Here is a 12,034-nt window from a genome sequence, read left to right on the forward strand (position 1 = left end):
GTTAAGGTTTTGGATTTACTGAGAGGATTGTCCAGTGTTTTGCAAAGCAAACTGAATATTCTAGTTTTTTCATCAATGTTACTTGTCATAGCGAAGGCACTTTTTAGTCATGTCAGGTGAGATCTTTTAGTATTCAATTATATCATTATAAAAAAAGTTAATTTATACATGTGTTACTTTTTCTTGAATGTTTTGTTCATGACAAAAAAAAACAAGGGTAGTTTTTGGTGATTAATTTTGAAATGGCATGATAGGTTCTTGTAACACATATTTTTCTTGTAGTATGCTTAGTAGTATATTGGAAACTCTCTAATGTTATGTGTTGTCTTTGCCTAGGTAGGCCTGTCACACTTAGCATGAACTAGTTTTGTCATGAAGTTAATTTTGCTCGCCATGAGTAAACTGCAATAATGTTGACAAAGACAGACACATGTCGGTCAAACTAACTAATGAAAAACTCCATCAAGAAGTATGCATATCTAAGAAAATAACCTAGAAGTCAAAAACTCTAGAGCGTGAGCATAAAAATGCAAAATAGTTACGAGAGAAAGACGTATGATGTAAAATTGTATATTTGCTAACAGAATGCAATGAACAATTGATAGTCAAGGCTATCATTTTTTGCACTCAACCTTATTAATCTTTTATCTTAAATTCTTTGTTAAGTTTCATCATTTCTCATGTTCTGTCTTTATATTCTTATAAGCATAGTTTAAAATTTCGAGCCGTGTTAAGGTTTCAGGTCTTGGACCGAAACGATACGATTCGGTACTGTGCCGATATAGTTCAGTATTTTTTAAATATAAAATATATTAACTAAAAATAAAAAATTTAATCCAAATATTTAAAAATATAAATAAAATAATTTTTTAAATATATATACATAATTAGGCCTATTTAAATTATTCCAATCATAGTTAGGAATTGATTAAAATTATTAATATAAAATTATTTGATTAAACCCTAAAAACTGCCCTCTTACCCCTATTCCAGTCTGATTGATGGACGTGTCGCCTAGGCCCAACGACGAGCCTGTACGTGTTGCGAGGTCCCAGCGATGCGCCTGGCCCATTGCTAGGCTTGAGTGACGTGTCCTAGCCCGCATGACACATCGGGACGCGTTGTGGCATGTCGACACCTTGTGTCGGTGCCGGTCCACTAGTAAAATGAGATATTTTATCTGTTTCGTTCTAAACGGTTTGAGATTTCAATCTATGCTTACAAGTATTCTCTTTTGAATTTATTAGGGTATATGTTATACACATTACATACGAGCAAACAACTCACAATTTGTCCAGCATCATATATAGGGATTAACAATCTGCGATCCATCTAATATGAAGTGTATCATAAACCTAGATAAATATATATAGGGTGGACAATTTGCAATCCACTCGATCAACATACATCGTATATATAGGGTGAACAACACAATCCATCCAGTAAGAAAATCATCCTAATATAAAATGATCGAATTCTACACACGCACGAAACACCCAATGCTATTTTTAAGCACGAAACTAATATTGTATAAAGTAATTCATTTGTTTTGTTAATTCAATATAAGTAGTGACAATTTTTTCAAAATATGGAGTTGAAACTCTATGGCACAAAGTGATACATTTGTTATTTTCTTAATCAAGTCATCACACAACTCCTATAAAGTGCGGAGTTAAGCTTTAAAATATAAGTAATTTAGTCACACAACTCTTTTTAGAGTGTAGAGCCGAAGCTATAAGATTATTCAAATAACGGATTTGGTGTTTGATTGTTCGGTAAACATAGTTATGCTTTAATTCATAAATTTTTAGTGTATTTATTATTTTTTGTTAATCAACTTATCAGTAGGTGTTATCAAAACATGCCAAGATTGATAGACAGAACCAAGATTTAAAATCTCGACCTGTGCCAAGGTTTCGGTACCATATTGTATAGTGTCGATATGGTTTAGATATTTTTTTATTTATTTATATTGTAATTATTAAATAAATTTGTTTATTGTGTATAATTTTAAAAAATAAGTTGTATATTGATTTTATATAAATTCTCAATTATTGAACAATTTAATATTGTTAGACAAAAACAAGTGAATATATTTTTTGTTAAAGAAAATTGATCTATCAATAACTCGAATTAAAATTGATAGTTGATACATCATAATATGTTACCTTACTAATATCAAAAGGAGTGACGTGAATTAGATGGAAGTATTAGTTCTTACAACATTCTGATTAGATTAACTCTATAGTTCTCCAACACTCAAATAAAATAATCATCCCATGACATGCAATATTGATATTGATTTCTCCATATGTCCATCAGCATGTCTCGATTCACCATTGGAAGGTGGACTTGAATTGGACACCATTGGAATCAGAACGGATATACGCATAGGATAAGGATAAATATACGTCCCCGATCTCTCATATGATGGATCACCATATGATGCATTAGAGATATAATAAGAAGGCTAAAAGTATGATGAACTTCGATCAGAATTAATCTCAGCTAAATTCTCCCTCATATCTTGATAATTATGAGCTTCCTTTTGTTTTTCAACCTTGGATTGACGTTGATACTGAGTTTTAATAATTCTAGCTCTATGATCACATCTTGGGTTGCATGTGTGTAATCTTTCTCACATGTCTAAGGCTTCTTTCTCACATCTTGGGTTTTAAAACCATTATGTTTTTAAATAAGCTCATTCAAGCAAGGTTGTTCACCAAGTATATACAACTTTACCATTAAGATGTAACTATGCTCTATATATCAGTTGTGCAAGTCAAATATTACATAGCTAAAAGGTACAAAAGCTTGCCTGTTAGACCTTGTTTTAATTTATTTACTACCTAGACTCTGTTCATTAGGAGTCAATTATTTGTTCTGTGTAATAATTACCTTTTTCTGGATTGTGTCAAATCAAGAGAACTTTTGAATTAAGTTACAATTGTCTTATAAAGTCAATCAGCTTATTTTTATCAAGCATGCATAGTTCGACTACTTAGATATCATACACTAATAGTCATAATAAGCAAAGTATCAAGAGATCATTGCGAAAATACCTTTCCTGGAGCCTGATGCTAGGCTGAGTGCTAGGAATCTGTTGGTTATGTATTGAATTATTTACGATAATTTAAAGCCACTTTCAATTGCAAAAAAATTGGACTGTAAGTCAGAGCTCACTTTTTGCCTCAGATATGATTTTTTATTATTTTTGAAATGTTGTTGTACATCTAAGTCTTTTCTGAAACTGAAAACTTGGAAGACAGAGTTTACCGATGATAAAATTAAATGATACACCTAAATTCTTGTCCTATGATAGATGAAACACTGATAACTTTTTTTTAGCATTTTTGCAACTATCAGATGGGCCAAGTTGGAAGCCTGTTTAAGATATTACCCTTTTCCTGCACTAAAATGAATTAATTTCAATCTTGCCATTAATCTTTCAAAATTAATTTAACATATTGCATCTGTATACTTCAACTCCTTATAAGATTCTGATTTGAAATATGAATGAATTTCAATCATCAAGATCTGATTTATCTTACGGTATTAGCTTTAATCTTAATTTCTGGAATGGTTGCTGAGTTTATAGATTTTATTCTTGCAGATTCTTGAAATCCTTAAAGTGATTTCTGGATATATGAAATGTGTTCATCCTCCTCATTTTGGTCTCCGATGGGCCAAGTTGGAAGGATACTACCCTTTTCCTGCACTAAACGAATTAATTTCAATCTTGTCCCTAATCTTTCAAAATTAATTTAACATATTGCATCTGTATACTTCTACTCCTTATAAGATTCTGATTTGAAATATGAATGAATTTCAATCATCAAGATCTGATTTATCTTAGGATTTGGCTTTAATCTTAATATCTGGAATGGTTGCTGAGTTTATAGATTTTATTCTTGCAGATTCTTGAAATCCTTAAACTGATTTCTGGAAATATGAAATGTGTCCATCCTCCTCATTTTGGTCTTATGTGATGAGACTCACATCTTGTTTTAGATTAATGATGTCTATTATTTTGTTAAATTTTGTATGCACTTTTTAACATACTAAAATACTTCTGGTATTAGAACATTTATTATTTGATCAGTGTGTGTGCTAATTTCAATGCATAATCTTTTTCTGTTCAGTGAAGGTCGGAGAAGAGAATGGGTATTCCCCAAGATATATGAGCTCTTTGAGCCTAAGGTAATTGTGCGTAGAACAGCTAGTCTTTGAGCTATGTTGAATATTGAGTAGTTGGGCCCATTCATGGTTGTTAGTGGATAAATTATTTATATCTCGTTATGATAACATTTCATTTATTTTTTTATCCTTGACTAATAAACATCTGTGATAAGGATAGCTCTAAACCATTTTATGTATGAAAATATATTTATTAGATTAATCATCTTCAACCTGAAACTGTTATCTTAAGATAATTCCTCCAGGGTGTAGCTTCAGAAAATTTTGGATATCTACCCAGTGTTTTATCCATGATTGAATTTTGTTTACACATTCGCATTTTTGCTACATGGGCAACAATGACTTTGATATGCCAGACATAATTTCAGGTAATTCTGGAGTGTTTTAAATTTCATCGGGTAGATGACACAGAAACAAACTGATTTTTAATCAGCTTGGTCCTTTAAAATCAAGTTATTAATACTCTCAGTTTATATAGCTCTGTTATGTTAACAAAAGTTTTGTTGGTGCAGGATAAATCATGTTTTAAATTTCATCTGGTAGATGACACAGAAAACAACTGATTTTTAATCAGCTTGGTCCTTTAAAATCAAGTTATTAATACTCTCAGTTTATATAGCTCTGTTATGTTAACAAAAGTTTTGTTGGTGCAGAATAAGTCATCAACAGAAGTATGCAACAAACTGGATTTAACAGGATTATCTCCTTATTGGTTTGATGTGGCACATGGAAATGCAACAAAGAACACTGTCAACATGAATTCACTTTTCCTTCTTACTGGACCAAATGGTGGTGGCAAATCCAGTTTGCTTCGATCAATTTGTGCTGCTTCCTTGCTTGGAATTTGTGGGCTTATGGTACCTGCTGAGTCAGCTCTAATCCCTCATTTTGACTCTATTATGCTGCACATGAAAGCCTATGACAGTCCTGCTGATGGGAAAAGCACATTCCAGGTGCTGAAAATAATATTGATATTGGTTTTATCTCGATTTATCATCCTTATCAAGCTTATTTTGTTCATAGAATTATTTTCCATGCATTTATTATCATGCTTATCAAGCTTATTTTGTTCACAGAATGATTTTTTATATAGATTAGTAGCTTCTCAAAATCTTTGTAGAAGTCAAAATTGTCAAGTGTCTTACTCTTGCTTAGAAAATTAATGTTGAAGGTCTTTTTGCATTTTTTGGACTGTGTAAGATGCATCGATACTGATGAGACATTAGCTTTAATATTTTAGTTTGTTTTGATATTTATCCTGCTTGATGACCATTTTATATGCCTTTAATTCTGGTATCAGTTCCATGTAGCCAAACTAAATGATTTGTACTAAAGATGTGTACTGTTGTACACAGTAATATCTTCTTGTATTTCACTTTATCACGATTTTAAAAAAAAACAATTATTTTTATCCTGATATAGTATTTACTGCCTTTCAGATTGAAATGTCAGAGATACGTTCAATTGTTAACAGATCTACCAGAAGGAGTCTAGTTCTTATTGATGAGATATGTAGAGGCACAGAAACTGTAAAGGGAACTTGTATTGCTGGTAGTATCATTGAAACTCTTGATTCTAGTGGCTGTTTGGGTATTGTATCCACTCATTTGCATGGTATCTTTGACTTGCCTCTGGCAACTACCAATACTGTATGCAAAGCAATGGGTACAGAAGTTGTAGATGGCTACACTCAACCAACCTGGAAGTTGATAGACGGAATCTGTAGAGAGAGTTTAGCCTTCGAGACTGCCATGAGAGAAGGTATTCCAGAAAATGTCATTCAGAGAGCTCGAGAGCTTTACATTTCTGTAAGTGCACAGGTCTCGATTAACCATATAGCTGAATGTTCAGATCCCAAACCCCACTTTAACTGTTTAGCTGAAGTTCAGGCCTTAAAGGATAAGTTACAGTGTTCTTCCAATTCTTCTGACCAACCATTCGTTGAGAAAGTTCAGAGTGCGGTAATGATCATCTGCCATACGAAGTTGATAGAAACCTACAATAAGAAAAGCCCATCTGATCTTGCTGAACTGAAATTCCGTTCCGTTGGTGCTCGTGAGCAACCTCCTCCCTTGACCGTTGGCAGATCAAGCATCTATGTCCTCATAAGACCTGACAAAACTCTATACATTGGACAGGTAGAATTCATAATATTGTTTTTTCTTCTTTTCTTTCTTGTTATAATTTTATTCATGTAATTGCTATCTAAGTGAAAGAAACTCAATTTGCAGACAGATGACCTGGCTGGCAGACTTCGCACACATCGTACAAAGGAAGACATGCAACATGCATTAATGATATATATGATAGTCCCAGGAAAGAGTGTTGCAAGCCAATTGGAGACATTCCTTATTAACCAACTTCCTCTCAGCGGCTTTAGACTTGTAAACAATAGTGACGGGAGACACCGAAATTTTGGAATAGCTGGTTTGGATGGGCTTGGTAGTGTCAGCGAAACAACACTGCATAGCCTACAAAAACCTTGATTCTATTCATCTGTTGTCCATTGTTCATTTTGCATCTCCCAAAGAGCAATGTTGGTTTACTGAAGGAATCACGATTCTTGCATCTGCCATGGAGAAAGCTTGTAGCTCAATTTTGTAGATCCAAATGGTAACACTCAATGTTGTATATTCGAATTGTTGTAGGAAGTATATGGACGTATCCATTGCGTAGTCAAATCATGCATGATTTTGTTTTATGCATTGATTATCCATAACATGTATGAATTATCAAACGAGTGAGCCTTTGGAGTAGCGATGATATCTAGTCAGTAGAAGAAAAAAGAGTTCATGATGTTTGCAGTCAATATTCTATTACAGTTTGTTTTGCTTGAGACTAATTAGAGGTTCTTGAAATTTTCTACACCTTGTCTTAGAAAATATAACTAACCTATGATGAAATGATGCTCAGGGAATGACAGTTCCGTTTCTTTATTTACTTTCTGTGAACTGTTATCGGAGGAGCAAAGTTAAAAGTTTGTTATGGCTGGGTTATTAGGACTTTTTGAGCGTTATCATCTATTAGTTATGCAATGTGAGATCACAATTCATTATTACTCTTACAATTTAGGTTGCAGAGTATAGCATGAAGCTACATTTTATGAACTGCAACGGATGTTGAACTGCAGAAAATGCGATCTGAGCTGGATCTTGTGAGCAGCAACGCCGTTTGCACACATGGGTATTATTTTATACCTCATTTCCTTTCTTTCTCGGTATCTTTTACAGTACGCTTCATTTATTTAGGAGGCATGAAAATTTCATTTTGCAAAAAAAGAAAAATAAATATTTCCCAAATACATTAAAGGTAAAAAATGGTTCCGGGTCAAAAAATTAGTTATGTTTTTTACTTTTTAATTTTAAGAATTAAGAGATTATTAAAGTTTTTTTTAATTAATATCTTTTGAACAATTAAAATGACTATAAAATTATTGTAATTACTGTTGGAAATTTATTGATGTCAATCCTAAAATAAAAATATGGTGTGCTGTGCACAAATTTATTCATTAGAAACTCTAGCTGCACCTTTCGTTAACGTGCTACTTGAGACCAAAATGTGGTGTGCCCAGATCTGAACTCTTGCTGCACACCTTGTTAATTTGCTATTATTGATGTTCTTAAGCCACAATATGATTCGTGTGCTCAAACGTACAAAATCGTAATAAAGTTTTAGTTTATTTTAGATGTGTTTTTTATGGTCGCATTGATAATACGGCCAAATCACCAAACCGATACCCAAGTTTCTTAAATTGTCAAAGAGCATACCATAGTTTGGTATTTATCAAAGAAATATTCAGTCGCTGCGATTGGCGGTCTCAATGACTGACCGCGAACTCTAGCTGATCGTGTGGCCAGCCCAAAGGTCACGCAACCAAGCTGGTCACGACCACCTTGCCCGTGGAACCAGCTTGATCGCCCGTCAAACCAAAAGTCATGCTGCCAAGTTGATCACATGGCCAAACTAGAGAGCGCATAGCCAGGATGGTCACGACCAAGGTGACAACCTACTTGGCTGTGACCTCTGGCTTGCCCATGCAGCTCTAGCCACAATCACAACCAAATCGGTCACACGCTAAGCCAGAGGTCATGTAGTCAGGTCGGTCACGGCCCAAACAACTATCACCTTGATTGCATGGTCAGACTAGAGATCGTGAGGTCAGCTCTACCCACACGACCGACCTGGCCATGATTTTGTGGCTAGGAGTTGTTGCGGTCGTCAAATACGACAGTAATTTTTTATATTTTTTAATGAAAGAGATATTTTAAGAAAGAAGTATCAAACTAGAATTTTTAAAACTTGTATATTAAATATATATTTTTATCAATAAATAAAATTAAAATAAAAGAATAAAAATCAAAAGGATTATATTAATTGTCAAAAAGATATACTTTTTTTAAAAAAAATTAAAAGGCACATTATATTATTTATCCTAAAACTACTTTTACTTTATTATAGCAACTTAGGTAGCTAGTACAAGATTGTAATAATTAATATAGTATTCTAGTAGCTATCTAAGTAATTATCATAATTGTTTTAAAATATGATAAAATTTAAATAATTTTAATAAATTGATAAAAAAAAATTTACGAGGAACACAAAGTGTACCTTAGGAATGAATGGCAGTGGTCCTGCTCATAGTCCTTTTAGAAGGCGACCATTGATTTAATCCATGGTCTGTCTATTGGACCAAAAATTAGAACACATCCATTTTATTCATTTTAATTTGTCCTTTGCTACATGGCTTCTACTATTTTTTTTCTATATATTATCGAGAAATAAAAATTGCACTTGCCCTTTTATACTAATTAGTTAAGTAAATATCACAAGATAAATGAAAATTATTAGCTAATAATCATTTGCTAAAATATATGTTAAATATTTGGCAACTAGTGATTATATATTGTTGAATTGCCTCAGTAAACTATGAATAAAATGAATTCGTAGCTATTTGTTTTTTTTTTTTTTTGCATAATTAAATTTGCATTTAAGTTGAGTTCTTGACCTTTAATATTGTTCAAGACCTCATAGTCATTGATGGAACCTCTTCTCAATATGGTGAATCAAAATTTAAACAATGTTTTACCAATTTTAATTATTAATCGTGTTAACAAAGAATAAATTTTCTTCTCAATATATAATTTTTTATATATTAGTAGATAAAGGACTGATGTTTGAGAACTCTCATGTTTAAGAATCTTGCATCTGCAGATAGATAATATATTATTTAATAATATATATATATATATATAAACATTAGTCAATTTGATTCTAATTAATTCCATTAACAAAATTTTATATAAAAGTGAATTTTTTATTTAAATTAAATAAAAATAATATTGCAAAAGTAAAGAAAATTTTCATTTTTTTATTTTTTATAAAATCAATAAAAAATACAGTTAAACAATACACACAAATCATCTTATTATATATGTTCAATCATTTAAAATTGATATGTTTATAAAATTTTTAAGCTCTTTTAGATGTCTATTTTTTTTTTTGAAGATTTCAAATATCAGATTTAAGATTTATGAAATCAGATTGAAAGATTCTTGGAACTCGGTTTGAGGTTAAAATACAAAAAATATTAATTGAATTAGAGATGCTATTATTAATTTTCCATTAAGTAAATTATATAAAACTAATATATACTTAAAAAAATAAAATAATATGAGTTTGAAGTGAAGAGTTATTTTTGAAGGGTTTAAAAACATAAAGAATATTTTTTTTAAAAAAAAAAAGTGAAATAAAAAATTATCTTTCAACTTAGTTTGTTAAATAGTTTCATCAAAATTTGTTAAATTTTAGATTTGTGTGTGAAAGAAAAGAACTAGAAAAAATAATGTTAAAATTATTTTAAATATTGTAACATACTAATTTGGTGCGTTGAAGAAGATTTGAAGTCATTTTTAAAACATATAAATTAATTTTTTTAAAAATGAAAATTTGAAATTTAAAATTTTAAATGCTTGCACCAAAATTGTTCAACTTTATTTCATAAGGTAACCTAATTAAGTCAATCTAAATTCAAAACTAATTAAGTTACTGCAATGATTATTCAAGTTTATTCTTTTAGCTTAAATTTATTCATTTAAATAAGTCAACTCTTAATTTGATATTTGATTATTTAAATTTTTATATTTTTAAATTTATCTTTTAAGTACTAAGTTAGATATTTTATAAATAGTTTATAATTTTATTTATGAATATTAATAAGTTAAACATAAGTGTTTAAACTTATTTAATTAGTTTAATAAATTATTTAAATTTTTATTTAGTTGATTTTATGTATATTTAATAAAAATAAATAAATTCTTACTATTAAATTTATCTCTATAATTATTTGAGCGATTAATTATGGAATTGTAAGATGTATTTTTTATTATTTTATTATTGTTTGATAATTTAGATATGTAAGTCTTGGATGCAATTAATCTTCAAGTAGATGATCTCGAATAAATTAAAAAATATACTTAATAATCGACGTCTTAAATTTTTTATTACATTTAAGAAAAATATTCTCTAGCACATCAGTTAAATTTTTAATATTAAATTATATTTAATAACAAGTAAAATGTATTATTGAAATAAAATGACAGCAAAATAATTCATTTTTGGACTTTAAATAATAATTTAATCCCCTTAAAAAATAATTAAACCTACGTTCCATTAATTAGGGTGGTTTAAATATTATTAAATTTCATAATTTAATTGCAAAAAAATAGATAAAATACCTGTCCCTCTTCACTTACTGAGAACACTCGTCTTCCCAACTGCCATTGCAATGGCTCTCGCGTGATTCCCAGCGGCGAGATCTGCGGCTTCTGGCGCAGAGATGGAAGATCTCGGTGCCAACGCGTTGGTGTTGCCTTCGGCGGCGACCCGTTCCGACGAAAAACAATGTAGGCGACAAGGGAATCTATTCAAATGATGGATGCAAAAAATTATATACCTTTTCTTGCTGCGTTAGATTCCTAGTCTTTGTCTTCAGGAACCCAATTCCCTCTTCACAAAGTACATAAGCAATCTTCCTCTCCTGCATCACTTCAGACAAAGCCCATTACAGTATTGAAGTCATCAAAAGATGTTGAAGCAAAATTTGAAAAAATGGTCAAGGAACAGGAATATCTAGAAAATGATAAGAATGAATGTGGTAAAAATTATTGCCACTCATACTCTAGTTTCAATGTAATGTCTGAAAGCTTCTCCCAGCCAACCAGGATAGTGGTCTTGAAGCCTAGTGCAAGAAAGCCACCAAACTACCCAATCCATCCATATCACCTGAGTATCAAGTAAGGCAAAACCATTATGGTGAGCAAGCAGAGACTGAAGCCTTGCGATCAGGATACATGGTCGACAGAGGTGCTCGACAGATGCAAAAGGCTTTAATTGGACATAGGAAGGATGAAGCTTTGTTGTCTTCTGTGTCCTCAAATGGATTTCAAGAAGGGAGTTCATTCAATCTATTAGAAATTGATTACAATGAAGAAGATGATGGATTTAGTGAGTCCGAGATGGATATAGTGACTCAAACATCACCACAATCGTTGGATAGATTTGGAAGTCCTTACTCTCTCTCTTCATTCAACAAGGTTTCAGATTTACCCGAGTCATCAGTGACTAGAGAAGCAAAGAAACGACTGTCAGAAAGGTGGGCATTAGTGGCATCAAATAGGATGAAGGAAGCACCATTGCATTTCCCTACGAATACAACCACTTTGGGTGAAATGCTCTCTATTTCTGAGGTAAAGAGTGAAGAATGTGTGCATCGATCTGCTGTCTCAAGCAGCATATCATGTGCTGATGAAGATGAAATGAGACCACCAACATTCTGCTT

At 31.6% G+C, this 12,034-nt stretch overlaps 1 protein-coding gene across 2 annotated transcripts in view; it reads left to right on the forward strand.

Moving 5' to 3' along the window:
- LOC141812595 (DNA mismatch repair protein MSH1, mitochondrial) overlaps positions 1–7,035 on the forward strand; it is a gene marked incomplete in the record, with an annotated part of 95,246 nt that extends 88,211 nt beyond the window's left edge. The window contains 6 exon segments of one of the 2 annotated variants that reach the window (XM_074700606.1): positions 1–116; positions 4,143–4,200; positions 4,851–5,150; positions 5,637–6,005; positions 6,087–6,335; positions 6,429–7,035. In XM_074700606.1, the coding sequence (XP_074556707.1) occupies positions 1–116; positions 4,143–4,200; positions 4,851–5,150; positions 5,637–6,005; positions 6,087–6,335; positions 6,429–6,683 (1,347 nt within the window). 2 annotated transcript variants of the gene reach the window in all.
- Positions 7,036–12,034: the final 4,999 nt, after the last annotated feature.

Source organism: Curcuma longa, chromosome 19 (genome assembly GCF_044706935.1).
Source record: "Curcuma longa cultivar G26 ecotype Majalengka, Jawa Barat chromosome 19, ITB_CL_G26_1.1, whole genome shotgun sequence".
Classification (NCBI taxonomy): domain Eukaryota; kingdom Viridiplantae; phylum Streptophyta; class Magnoliopsida; order Zingiberales; family Zingiberaceae; genus Curcuma; species Curcuma longa.